Source organism: Leptinotarsa decemlineata, unplaced genomic scaffold (assembly GCF_025532065.1).
Source record: "Leptinotarsa decemlineata unplaced genomic scaffold, Ldec_3_MD MMD2_P_RNA_scaffold_9, whole genome shotgun sequence".
Taxonomy (NCBI): domain Eukaryota; kingdom Metazoa; phylum Arthropoda; class Insecta; order Coleoptera; family Chrysomelidae; genus Leptinotarsa; species Leptinotarsa decemlineata.
The window spans coordinates 5,571,067-5,586,176 of record NW_027412536.1 but is presented as its reverse complement, the minus strand read 5'-3'; the positions used below and the strand labels follow the sequence as shown (position 1 = coordinate 5,586,176).

The 15,110-nt window shown below is 37.2% G+C and overlaps 1 protein-coding gene across 2 annotated transcripts in view; it reads left to right on the top strand.

The window, feature by feature from the left end:
• Window positions 1-15,110, top strand: part of su(w[a]) (suppressor of white-apricot) — a 104,579-nt gene that overhangs the window by 12,602 nt on the left and 76,867 nt on the right. Inside the window, exon 1 of one of the 2 annotated variants that reach the window (XM_074170778.1) lies at window positions 1,802-2,020. The exons of the other annotated variant lie outside the window; for it this stretch is intronic. Within the exon in view, the coding sequence (XP_074026879.1) occupies window positions 1,821-2,020 (200 nt within the window). The 5' untranslated portion in view covers window positions 1,802-1,820. Of the gene's footprint in view, window positions 1-1,801; window positions 2,021-15,110 lie in introns of those variants that run through there. 2 annotated transcript variants of the gene reach the window in all.

Below are 15,110 nucleotides of genomic sequence, written 5' to 3'. Positions count from 1 at the left end.
TCGAGAGTATATCTATCACGTGCTGGAAGAAATTTGTGTACCATACGCTCCTCCGGTGCGAAAAAAACAGTTACCAATTTTCGAAACTGAATTACTCAAAAAAGTCGAATTTCTCACTTACCAAAGATAGTATATTAATGAATGGCCGCAGGGTTATATGCGGTTACGAACGATCCCCTTGAGGGACCGCGCGAAACCTCATTGTAACTAGCCTTCCTCTGGTAATGCGGGGCTCTGCTAGAGGTGACCAACCCTTCCCTTGCTACTCGTGGGAACATACATGGACACTAAAGGAAAGAACAAAAAACCGACCAATCCCGAGGCTGGACAGCAATGCTCACCTGAATTTAGGGCGGGGGCTGGGGATGAACAGAAATGCTCACCCCAAGCTACCGCTCAGAAAGAGGCTGGACATAGCAGATCACCTCGCGATGGAACGCAAAGGCCAAGGTGTAAGCGTATCAGAGGCGCCGAGGCCAAGAGGAGGAAGAGAGCGAAAGAGGCAGAAGTGGCAGCAACTATGAGTGCAGCCTCCCCCTCTCCCACTCCATCCTCAACAACAAGGGCACCTCTTGCGGAGGGCGCCAAGAGCTCCGCCTTGGAAAAAGGCAAGGAACCGGCAGCCACCGCAGGAAAGCGCCCTAACGCGAGTACCTCCACGGAGGGAACCCCAAGAAGGTTGAAGAAGCTGCGCAGCGACAGAAATGTCGCTGCACCTTCCAAAACCTTCATGGAGGCCGCCTTGAGACACCTCAAGGTAGCCATCATAGATGAGACTAACCTGTACGGTAAGGTTACCGCAGAACGAGAGTCTCATCAAAAAACAACTGTTGGAGGAGCTGAATAAGATCATCTTCTCTGCCTCCAGCAACAACAGCAAACCGCCCACGTTCAAGTCGTGGACATACTCCGGTGAAATCGTCAGAGTGGTCTGCGATGACGACGTGACGCTAGAGTGGCTGAAGAAAGCCACAATGAATATTAAGCCATGGGAGGAGGCATCACTTGCGGTCGTCAGTGTGGATAAGCTCCCGAAGCTTACCAAAGCCTCACTCTGGATCCCGGAGGACGTCCACAAGACGACATCCGGTGAAAAGGAGAGGGTGCTGGGTCGGCTAAAGGCGCAGAATCCTGACCTGAAGGTAGCAAGATGGTGCACCTTCCATCATGAGGTTAAGATGAACCCACAAGGACACCTCTTCGTCTTCGGGATCGGAGACGATGATATGGCTGTCCTGAAGAAGAAGTCGATGAGGTTAAGCTACGCGTTAACCTCACTGACTATTAGGGCAACAATAAAAGAAACAGAGGGTACCTCTGAAGACCCTAGGTCCTTGGAAGTTGAACCACCTAAAGTGGATATTGACCCCAAGGCCACCATGGGTCCCGAAAAGAAAGTCAAAGCATCTGAACAGATGACATTCGATGACCTGACGGAGGAGGCACCCAAAAACAGCGAGGCCACCTCCCCCTTAGCAGGGGAGCAGATGGACCTCTAAAGGTAACTTTGTATCCAACAACTGTCTCATGGGCAAGGACGTTGGAAAAAAAGTAAAAATAATACATTGCAACCTCCAACACAAAAAGGCGGCAACGGCAACACTATGTCGCCACCTTGATGTATTGGAGGAGGCAATAGCTTTGATCCAGGAGCCCTGGATAATAAAGACCAAAATTACTGGTTTCAGTAGTTTAACTGGTCAAATTTTCAGCTTACCAAGCAACCAGCAACCTAGGACGGCTGTCTACGTTCCTAGGAAATACAGAGCGTTTCCGATGGCATAATTCAGCACCTCAGATCTCACTGCGGTCAAAGTTGAATGTCCAGTTGGGAAAGGCAAATATATGGCGTTGATAATCGCATCGGTGTACCTCCCTTCAGATGCAGCCACCCTACCACCGACCAGAGAAATGGAGGTACTAGTGGACCACTGCCTCAACCAGAGAGTGGAGCTCATATTGGGTTGCGACTCAAACTCTCACCACGTGAGCTGGGGCAGCAAGGATATCAACGCCCGAGGTAAGTCACTATACGAATATATAATACAGATATCACGCTCACGACAGCCGAAATATCAAACAAAATCCAAGACTGGCAAGTCTCGGACCATATCTCTATGTCAGACCACCGCTGGCTGACCTATACGGTAAGCCAGGATCTCAGGACTACTGTAAAATCTCGTGACCCGAAGAGGACGGATGTAGCTCTCTACAATCGACTCTTAAGAGGAGCTCTGCAGGAAACAGAGGTCCTGACTCCTGGCAACAATGAAGAACTGGAAAGGTACACAGTATCTATCCACAACAAAATAGACATTGCCTACAAGGAATCCTGTCCGATGAGGATGGTTCAAACAAATGGCACAACCAACACATGGTGGTGCCCTGAATTGGAACACCTCAGGAAGACAGCGAGAACAACCTTCAACAAGGCAAAACATACAAGATTCGAAGAGGGGTATATATCAAGCCAACCTCAGAGAGTTCAAAAAAGTCTGCAGACGAAAACAAAGAGAAGCCTGGAGAGCCTATTGTGAGACAGTCGAAGACTTTCCACTAGCTTCTAGGCTACAGAAGGCACTCTCAAATGACCACCATAAGAATATCGGCATCCTGACGAAGGAAAATGGCAACAAAGCCGCCAACCTCCAGGAGAGTGCTGAGATTCTTATGGAAACTCACTTCCCAGGTTCTGTCTTTCCTGGAACGGCGAACTGGACGGATGTACCAATAACACCCTCACAATATGACTGGCAATATGCTAGTACAGTAATTGATGAGGATAAAATAAGATGGGCTATATCGGGCTTTTCCCCCTTCAAGTCACTAGGGCCTGACGGTATAAGACCAGCCCTACTTCAGTGGGGACTGGACACTCTTCTGCCACACCTGGTTGGAATATTCAGAGCCTCTCTAACTCTGAGGTATATTCCCAGTAAGTGGAGAGAAGTAAGAGTAGTATTTATACCCAAACCAGGTAGGATGGACTACACCCTACCAAAAGCATTCCGACCAATTAGTCTCACATCATTTTTCTCAAAAACCATTGAGACGCTATGTGAGTGGTATATAAGAGATGAAGTACTTGTTAACAACCCACTTCATCCAAATCAGCATGCATATACCCCGGAAAGGTCTACTGATTCGGCCCTTCACCATGTGGTTGGCAGAATCGAGAGATCATTGGATAACAAAGAATCCACCCTAGGTATATTCATAGATATTGAGGGAGAGTTTGATAAAACAACCTTTCCAACAATTACCCAGCAACTACACTCCAGGAATGTACCCCTGGTAGTAGGAGAATGGATACTCCAGATGCACTCTAGCAGAGCAATAAGTATTAATGTAGAAGACATCACAGTAAAAGGACTGGTCATGAGGGGATGTTCACAGGGAGGGGTCTTATCACCCCTTCTCTGGAACATAGTTCTGGATACCCTAATTAATCACCTTAACAAAAATGGATTCTACACAATTGCATACGCAGATGACATAGTTATCTTGCAGACCGGCAAATTTGTAAACACACTGTGCGATAGAGCGCAGGATGGGCTCAAATTGATAGAAACATGGTGTAAGGAAGACTCACTGTCGATCAATCCCAAGAAGACTGAGATGGTCCTTTTCACCAGAAAAAGAAGTTTAACGGGCTTAAAAACCTCCCGAAATCTTCAAAAGCCAACTAAACTTCTCTGAAGAGGTGAAATACCTTGGTATTATCCTCGACAAGAAGCTAACATGGAACTCTCATCTACAGAGTAGAGCAAAAAGAGCATACGTGGCTTATGAGCAATGTCGGAGGACAGTGGGACGCGCATGGGGTCTTTCACCCCGTGTAGTCGCCTGGATCTACACTGCAATAATAAGACCTATGTTAACGTATGGAGCCATTGCATGGGGACCGAAAGTTCTACAAGCAACGGCCATCCAAAAATTATATCAAATACAGCGACTGGCTTGTTTAAACATCACAGGAGCCATGAGAACAACACCAACCGCGGCAATGGAATTAATCACGGGTCTGACCCCTCTGGACCTGTACGTTAAGGAGGTTGCGTTAATGGCCATGGTACGACTGCACACGGCTGGTGTAAACCTAGAAGTAGGAATGGGTCGATTGAGGTTGGGCCTATGGCGGGGAGCGCTTACTGCGCAACCTCTGCTACAGGCAACAAGTGATGCAATTGAACCCAGGTTTGTGTTTAATAAACCCTACAAAATACAAATTGAGCAGAACACAGAGTCAGATGCTACAAATGCAATACGGATTTATACGGATGGCTCAAAAACCAAAGAAGGCTCAGGATGTGGAGTGTACTCCAGATCACTAAGCCTAAGGATTAAGTGTGGAATGGGAAGAAATGCCAGCGTGGTCCAAACAGAACTGGCTGGTATCTCAATCGCCACAAAAGAAATAACCAAGAAAAGAATTTCTGGCAAAAACATAACAATCTGCACTGATAGCAGACAAGCACTATTAGCCTTGAACAGACACCGTGTTACTTCAGGGCTAGCACTAGAGTGCCACCAAGATTTAGGCAAAGCCTCGGTAGATAATAACATTATCCTGAGGTGGGTTAAATGGCACGACAGGAGTAAAGGTAATCGCATTGCCGACTCTTCAGCCAAGGAAGCGGCTGGACTAAGAATTTTAGGACCAAGTGGCACCCACGGCCTGATGACTTCGACAATTGCGGAACTAATCAAATGTTACACCCATGCTCAATCTTTAAAGAGATGGGATGAAATCAAAGGATGTAATCTTGCCAGGATCACCTTGGGCGACCCTGGGAAGCTGGCGCCGAAGAAATATCTGGCGATGACCAGGAACAATCTGCGCCTTACAGTAGGGTTTCTGACTGGCCACTGTCAGCTAAGGAAACACCTACATAATATGGGGCTAGTGGACACACCTCTATGCAGGATGTGTGAACAGGAAGATGAGACTGTCAGGCATGTCCTGTGCGAGTGCCCGGAGTCAATAAGAGAGTGTGTGTTCGGCGAGTCTTGGCCTACACCTGCCGATATAAAAGAGATGTCTCCCAGCGACCTGTCCACCTTCCTGGAAAGGACAGGATGGACGACGACCTAGGAGGACAACTCCTCGGGAGGATGTACAATGGGTCACATGTGGCCTAAGTGCGTAGGCTTACACTCACCCTCCCTACTCTACAGATACAGATAATGAAAAATCCAGAATATATTCTTTGGAAGTATATCTATCGATTTGCTCAAACGGATTTGCATACCATACGTTTCTTCGGTGCGAAAAAAAAGTTCCGTATATTCGGAACTGAATTACAAAAATGTCAAATTTCTGACTAATCAAAAAAAGTTTGTTGTTTTAGTTGCGAAAAAATAGTTCCGTATATACGGAACTGAATCACTCAGAAAAGTCAAATTTTCTACTTATCAAAATATATTCAAAAATTTCAAAATATATTCTTCGAAAGTATATCTATCGACATGCTCGGATAGATTTGCGAACCATAAGTTCCTTCGGTGCGAAAAAAAAATTGTTCCGTATATTCGGAACTGAATTACTCAAGAAAGTCAAATTTCTCACCTACCAAAAATAGTTTGTTGATGAAAGTTCCAGAATATATTCTTCAAGAGTATATCTATCGACATGCTCTGAGAAATTTGCGTACCATACGTTTCTTTGGTGCGAAAAATAATAGTTCCTTATATTCGGAACTGAATTACTCAAAAAAGTCAAATTTCTCACATATCAGAAAATTTCGGAATATATTCTTCGAAAGTATATCTATCGACGTGTTTGAACACATTTACGTATCATACGTTGCTTCGGTGCGAAAAAAAATTCCTTATATTCGAAACTGAATTACTCAAAAAAGTCAAATTTCTCACATATCAGAAAATTTCGGAATATATTCTTCGAAAGTATATCTATCGACGTGTTTGAACACATTTGCGTATCATACGTTTCTTGGGTGCGAAAAAAAAAATCCTTATATTCGAAACTGAATTACTCACAAAAGTCAAATTTCCCACCTACCAAAAATTGTTTGTTATTGAAAGTTTCAGAATATATTCTTAGAGTGTATATCTATCGAAGTGCTCTAACAAATTTGAGTACCATACGTTTCTTTGTTGCGAAAAAAAATAGTCCCGTATATTTGGAACTGAATTACTCAAAAAGGGCAAATTTCTCACTTACCAAAAATAGTTTGTTAATGAAAATTCCAGAATATATTCTTCGAGAGTATATCTATCAAGCGCTCGAACAGATTCGCGTATCATACGTTCCTTCGGTGCGAAAAAAATAGTTTCTTATATTCGGAACTGAATTACTCAAAAAAGTCAAATTTCTCACCTACCAAAAATAGTTTGTTGATGAAAGTTTTACAATATATTCTTCGAAAGTATATCTATTGACGTGCTCAAAGAAATTTGCGTACCATACGTTCCTTCGCTGCGAAAAAAAAAATAGTCCCGTATATTCGTGACTGAATTACTCAGAAAAGTCAAATTTCTCACTCACCACAAATAGTTTGTCAATGAAAATTTGAGAATATATCCTTCGGAAGTATATCTTTCGACATGCTCAAAAAAATTTGCGTACCATCCATTCCTTCGGTGCGAAAAAAAAAATAGTTCCATATATTCGTAACTAAATTACTCAGAAAAGTCAAATTTCTCACTTATCCAGAATAGTTTGTTGATGAACATTCCAGAATATATTCTTCGAAAGTATATCTATCGACATGCTCTGACAAATTAGCGTATCATACGTTCCTTCGGTGCGAAAAAAATAGTTCCATATATTCGGAACTGAATTACTCAGAAAAGTCAAATTTCTCACTTACCAAAAATAGTTTGTTGATGGAAATTTCAGAATATATTCTTCGTAACTAGGTAAAATTATAATATATTAACAACCCTAGATGACAATCTCAATTCTTCAGTTATATTGATAAGTCATTTATAAACTCTTCAATGGAGTAGTAGGCTTTATCAATCAGAAAGTTTTTTAGGAACGGTTTAAATTTTCTTAGTGACATTTTTCTAACATGATTTGGCAATTTGTTAAATAGCCTGACACCCATGAAAATTGGACTTGATTCTGATCTAGCCAGTCTATGATTTGGTATTTCTAACAATGTTGAATTTCTTGTGCTGTAATTATTTTTGTTTAAGAAGGTAAAAGGTCGCTGATCCGATTTTACAAAAATTAACAGCTGGTACATATAAATGCATGGGAGAGTTAATATTCTTAAAACTTTGAATATATCTCTGCAGCTAGTACGTCTATTTACACTCTGAATGTTTCTGACAGCTCTCTTCTGTAAAATAAATACCCTTTGTGCCTCACGTGATAGGCCCCAAGCTACTATACTATATGAGATTGTTGAGTGTAATTGGGCATGATAGTACATGAGTACCACCGACTTATCTATAATTTTACTGAGTTGATAGATACAGTAACACATAGGCGTTATTTTTTTACATATTTCATTAATATGTTGATTCCATTTACAATCTTCAGTGAGAGTAAGTCCTAGAAATTTTATTGAATTCACCTGTTTCATTAAACAGTGCTGTGATTTTAACAGTAAACTGTGATCATGACCATTTGGGGCATAACTAAATCTTAGGAAGGATGATTTTTTATCATTGCAGATTAATTTATTGCTAGAAAACCAGTCCTGGGCTTTTAAAATTTCCCTGTGAGCCAAGTCTACTGTGGATGTAACATTCTTACCACTAACCAGTAGTGTTGTGTCATCCGCATACATTACAAAATTTCCTTCAAAGTCATTGACATAAATTATATAAAGTAGAGGTCCCAAAATAGAGCCTTGTGGTACTCCAATAGTATACTTCAAACGTTTAGATTGATACTGATCTATTTCAACGTATTGTGTTCGATTTTGGAGATAACTTTCAAACCATCTACGTGAGTTTCCCCTAAAACCATACTTTTCCAATTTGTCTAGTAGAATTCTGTGGTCTACAAGATCAAATGCCTTACTTAGATCTAAGAAAATACCCAGAGTTCGATTACCCATATCTAGACTATTACATAGCTCTTTTAGTAGTTTTATTATAGCTTGTGTTGTTGAACGTCCCTTTCTAAAACCAAATTGATTTTCATTGAATAGCTTATGAAGATCAAAGAATGAAACGACTGAATTTGACACCCATTTTTCATAAACCTTTGCAAAAGCACTGGGGACAGTAATGGGCCTGTAATTTTCAACTTGAGTTTTATTTCCATTTTTATGTATAGGTTTTATTTTTCCAATTTTTAAACTATCTGGGTAAATACCTTCTTCCAACGAGCAGTTGATGGCAAAAGTTAGTGGGCTTGCAATAAATGACGAACACTTTTTTAAAAGATTAGGACTTATTTCATCATTACCAGTAGATTGAGAGGATTTTAGGTTTTTGATGGTATCATTTATTTCTGGTTCTGTTGTTGGTTTAAATGAAAAAGTATAAGGATTGAAGTATCTAAGTGTGGGTTCTTCTGATGATTCTTCAACATTGCTAGCCAGTAGTGTGGGTATGGTATTAAAATATTCAACAAAGTGATTTGCTACATTCTGGGGTGCCTGTACAATATTGTTATCAATAGTTAAGTGAATTGGTTCCAACCTCCTTTTTGATGTTTTGCCTGATCCTATAATAGTCCAGGCCGTTTTAGATTTATTTTTTGCGTTTGCAATTATGCCATTGTTATATTGCTTTTTTGATACATTCAGTAGATGTTTATATAACTTTTTATATTTTTTATAATATTCTTTGGTATCATCATTTCCGTTTAAGGTTAGCGTATACAGATATTTTAATTTCTCTCCAGTAATGAGTAAACCTTTAGTTAACCATGGTTTTCTTTTATATGATGCCTGTTTTTCTTTTACTTTTTTTAGAGGAAAAGCAATGTCGAAGTAATATTTAAAAGTTCGAAAAAAGATCTCAAATTTTTCGTTTGCATTACCCCCACACATATACCTATCATTCCAATCTTCCTGCCTCAAAAATGAGATAAAGTGTTCAATATTAAATTTATTATTAAGGTCTCTAAATTGCTGTCGAGGTTTTGTTTCTGTAATTTCATGTGAGTTGGTATCAATATAGATCAGTTGAGCATTTTGATGATCACTAAAATAATTATCTACTACTGTACTCTTATATAATTCATAGTGAATGTTTGTGCAGATGTTATCCAGGCAATTATTTCCTCTTGTTGGGGTATTAATGGTTGGTATGATATTATAAGAAGTTAGCAGATCTGTTAATAAGTTGAGGTTTTTCGATTCATTGAGAAAATTGATATTAAAATCTCCACATAATATTACCTTATAGTTTTTGAATTTTACAATTAAATTTCGGAGCAGTTCCTCAAGATTTTTGATAAAAATGTCAAAGTTTCCGTTTGGGCTTCTGTAAACTGTTATAACTAGGCTATTTAACATGCCTTTGCCAAGTGTACCTGCCTTACATCTGATTGCTGTCACCTCTAAATCCATTTCAACAGAATTAGTTTTTACTATGTCAAAATTTATATTGTTTCTGACATATATAGCTACCCCTCCATGTATAGATTTATCCCTACAAAAAGAGTTTGCAATCTGGAAACCCTCTATTTTTAGAGATGATATACTATTGTCTCTGTCCCAGTGTTCTGATACACAAAATATGTCGCAATTATTGTCTTCTAAAAAAATTTCAAAATCTAACAATTTGTTACTGAACCCTTGTACATTTTGATGAATCAAAGTAAAAACCTTTGAAGTGGATAAATTGACAATGTTTCTGTTTTTATGAGGTAATGTTGTTGAAGTGTATTTGCTGACTAATATGTTTGATGTGATTCTTGGAACTTCGTCTATGGATGGTGTTCTTGGTCCTGGAGATGATATAAAAAATTATCTTCAGTATTGAATTTCCTGGTTTCGATGTCTTTTAATTCTGTAGCAAGTGAGATCTGACTATATTCTTGGACTTCCCTATCTGATGATTCAAGTACTATTTCCTGGTGTATAGAATTACTGTTCATTTCCCTTGTTGAGATATCTTTCTGTTCAAGAAGACCTGATATCAATTTACAGACATACCACTTTCCAATTCTTTTAATATTTCTACCGTCTCGCTGGTAGTTCCTTTTTTGTAGCACATTATTACACTCCACTATATTTGATTTTAGGTTAATATTGAGAGATTCCTTTAGAAGAGCTAGGTTATTTCTGTATATTCTATCATTAATAATATCTTTCGCCTCAAGTCTGTAGGGCTGTGTAATAATTAGGAAATTTGTATAACTTAATGTTCGAGAGACATGTCTAACTGGAAATTTGTGCGTGTTGTTCGGCCAGATAATAACAACGTCAGTTTTTGTGAAATCCTTGCTATTATTTATTGCGGTTGTTATAAGTTCACTTTCTGTACAGTTAGGCTTCAGAAATGACTCAATTACGTACTTGTCATTTAATTGTCTTCTGAAGAAATCTGCCATGTCTCGTCCAAAATTCCCAGCAATAAACAGGATTCTCTTCTTTAAATTAATTTTTCTTATATTTACTGCCTCCGAACTTCGTATTTGTTTGCTCTTCTCCTTCGTCATTTCACTTCTACGATCTCTCTTTACATTTTCTTTAGAAACCGAAGTATCGGAATACATTGTTTTTGTTTTGGCTACGCCACTGAATTCCCATAGGGATGATTCAGTAGAAATTCCTTTGTTTACTGTTTTTACCTGGCTATCTGTTTGAGTGTCTACATTTTTTGTTGGTTTGTTTTTTACTTTCTCAATTTGCTTTTTTAGTTCTGCTATTATATTTTCCTGCTGTTGAAGTAAATTATTCATTCCTGTTTCATTTCTCATGACCTCTTCAACAAATATTTCATGTTGTTTCTTTAATTCCTTAATATGCTTATTTTTCATTTCATTGTCCTCACCTAAATCGAGGATTGTTTTCTCTAAAACACTGTGTTCTGTGTCCTGGTTAGATTCATCAAAGGTTTGTTCAGAACAACATATTATCTTATTTCCCAATAACCTCTTCAACTTTCTGTACCTTGGTAGGCAGCTTTTGTGGAAAACACTATTACATTTTGTGCAAATATAGTGAATGAATGGCTTATTTTTACAGCATTTAAAGATAGATACTTCTTCACTTGCGGCCATCTTGAATTATATATATATATATATATATATATATATATATATATATATATATATATATATATATATATATATATATATATTTATATATATATATATATATATATATATATATATATATATATATAACCTAACCTAACCTTTCTAGATTATATATATATATATATATATATATATATATATATATATATATATATATATATATGAATATATATATATATATATATATATATATATATATATATATATATATATATATATATATATAGTCAACAACAGGAGCCAACCGCACATTTGTGGTTTCAGTTAGAAGACCTAGAATTCCCAGGCTACATCTAACATGACCACGTAGGCAGCTATAGCTACCTGCGTGAGATCCGGGTCCAGGATATGAATACAGAGAGAGATTTTATCGAGTGTGTATGATACATATCAAATATGGAACAATTCGTGGACACAACACTCCAAAAAGAGGGGCAAACCGCGTAAACGGTCTGTCCGTTACCGCGGGCAAACCCGCGGACACGGGTTTGCCCGTGTATATATATATATATATATATATATATATATAAAAATATTGCTGGACCTGTACCGCCCCCGACGGCCGGTTTTTTGATTTCACATCTGACATATTTCTTCATTTCCATTTCTTAGCACTATATCAAAATATGAAGGTGGCAGAGTCTCTAATAAAAATTTTGCTGGATCTGTACCGCCCCCGACGGTCGTTTTTTTTATTTCACCTCTGACTTATTTCTTTATTTCCACCGCCCCCGACGGTCGGTTTCTTGATTTCACTGCTGACATATTTTTTTATTTCCAGTTGTCACCACTATAACGAAATATGAAAGTGGCAGAGACTCTATTAAAAATATTGGTAAATTTGTACCGCCTCCGACGGCCGGTTTTTTTATTTCGTCACTGCTATATTTCTTCGTTTCCTTTTGTTAACACTATAACAAAATATGAAGGTGGCAGGGTGTCTGATTAAAATGTTGACAGAAGTATACCGCCCCCTGCTCGGATTTTTCGTTCAGTTTTTACTATTTTCTATAGTTTCCGTCATTCCAAATATTCATGATGCCTTCAAAATACATTTTTCACTGTTTCGGGAAAGAGAATAGAAAATACGAAATATTGATGAACTTTATTGCCAAAGTAACTGAGGTCAAAATGAGAGCATTTAAACCTAAATTTCTTCACTCTTTAAAGGCAGGTGATGAAGTGAAACTTATGGAATTTTGTTTGTGGGCACAAGGCGAGTACCTGAATACAAGAAATTTTTTAAACTGCATAATGTTTAGTGATGAAGCTTCTTTCAGCACCAATGGGGTAGTTTCATCGCAAAATGCTCGGTATTGGGCTACGGAAAATCCGCACTGGATCATAAATTGTAAAAGTCAATATTCCGAAAAAGTTAACGTTTGGTGTGGTATAGTACAAAATAGAATAATAGGTCCATATTTTTTTGATGGTAACATAAACGGGCAAAATTTTTTGGAATTTCTAAATAACCAATTATCGGACGATACTTGTTCCGCCTCTTGCGGAACAAGTAAATTTATATTTTCAGCTCGACGGCTGTTCCGTGCACAATTCGAGGATTGTTAAAGAGTGGCTAAATAACCAGTTTCCAAATCATTGGATAGGACGAGATAGTGACTTAATTGAATGGCCACCTAGATCGCCTGATCTAACAATATTAGACTTTTTTCTGTGGGGTATTCTGACACAAAAAGTATACAGAACAAGACCAACGAATCGAGCTGAACTCATGCAAAGGATACGACAAGCTTGTGCCGAAATTACAGTTCATCAAATAAGAAATAGTGTAAACAATATTCGGAAGAGATACGATAAATGTATTGAACTTAATGGAGGTTTGGTAGAAGCCACAAAAATTTGAATGTTTAGTTTTAAATCAATGTTTATTTTAGTATCAGTTTTTTCTTAATGGCAATTATTTGTTGAATAAATACTTTGAAACTTGTTTGTATACATTTTGTTTTCATCAGCTATAGAAGAAGGTAGAGTAAGTTCAGAATCTCATAAAATGTGATTTTCCAGGTGCGCTGTTACAAAAGTACTATTATTTATTATTGGGAAACTTCCAAAAAGCTTACAAGTATGACCATTAATACTTCAAGATTCTATCAAGATTTGGTAAAAGCGCAATTGGGAGATCCCATGACATGAGATTCTGAACTTGGTCTACTACTGCGTAACTTGAAAATGAACTTTTAATTTTCTGTTATTCAATTATTCAATTTTTATTTTAATTTTCACTTCTCGTAACCTACACTCAAATGAATGATTTTAAGGGAATATTATCCACAAATCCAGTGGCGTAGTCAGATTTTTATTACAAAACGCTTGCACCACAAATCTCTCACATTACCATATTTTCAGGAGTTATAACTGTAGAACGCATTGAGCTGTTGACTTCGGATTTTCACTGTACAAATTCACTGGTGTTCTACTTGGTGATGACAGTGTTGTCAGATCTCAAATATGTCTATAATCTGAATAAAAATTACAAACAAATACTTTGTTTCCAAAATTGAAGTTGTTGTAACTTCGTTGTTAACAAATATTTTTTAATGAAAATTTGACAGTTTTGATTTATAACGACTACGAATCCAGTGGTGTAGTCAAATTTGAAAACAAAAATTGCCTAATAAACTTTTGCCGTTTTTGACAAACAAAAAAAACCATAGAGTGCCTTGGAAATGAAACTAAAATTGTGAAAGTTAGTGTCAAGATACAGTTTTTCATGCTTAATATTTCAATAAAAAAAAAATTGAGATTGATTGAAAAATGCACATTCTACAGGGGTGGTTCCATTTTAAATGGGTCACACTGTATATATATATATATATATATATATATATATATATATATATATATATATCGTTTTATGTGAAATTTGATTTTGGCAGTAGATTTTGCTTAAGAAATGATGTCAAATGGCGTCTACAAAATAGGTCACGTGATTTCCTCAACCTGTCAAAATTGACATTGAAAAAAAGAAACATCGAAAAATGACATTATTCTTCAAAATATCCAAAAATATCAAAGGATAAAAACATTTTCTTTTGTAATTTTATACCCACACACCAAGTTTCAAACCCATAATAAGTATTTTTAATTTTCACTATTTTTCCGCATTCCTGCTTTTTCTACCTATCAAAATTTAAGCACACCTGTACCAAAGCATTTATTTTAACTAAACTCGTCACCGAATTTCTTTTTTTGTAATATAATAATATTTTAAGAGCCTCTTTGATGTTAAAAACAAATTTTGAAAAATAAAAGTTGTCAAACTTAATGCAAAGTTCATCTAGTTTCAACGGGGCTTTCAAAACTATACAGTACTTGAGTTTTTTAATGAGCAAATGGCCTCACAATATTAATTAGAACAAAACGGAACATTAGGAAACATCATTTCGTGATTCTTGAAGCCCATTCAATAAAAGAAAAAAACTCATAGTATTTACATTTACCTACTCCGCTAACAACACTAATTTAAAAAAACTGGGTAGGCTGTGAAAAAATATGAAACTACATAATGTGTTTTAGAAAACGTCACTGTCACTGAATAAATTAATGCCCGTTAGTTCAATGTAATGTATGAAAATTAAAATAATATGTTATCTTTACAAGAAAAAATTGAAATTGTGGTGAAAACACATTGCATCGACAAGTGGCTGATATTTTTAACGCAAGACATCCTGGTAGACATGTACAGCAATCCACTGTAAGTAGGATTTTAAAAAAATTTAAACTGACTGGTTCAGTTGAAAATACTTTTAAAAAACGTCATAATCCATCACGCAATAATGATGAGGTTCAGTTGGCTGTCTGCCTGGATGTTATCGAAGAGGGAAAATCAAGTATTACCAATATTGTAGATAGAACTGGCGTTAAAAGAGAAAGCGTAAGAGCAATTTAACAT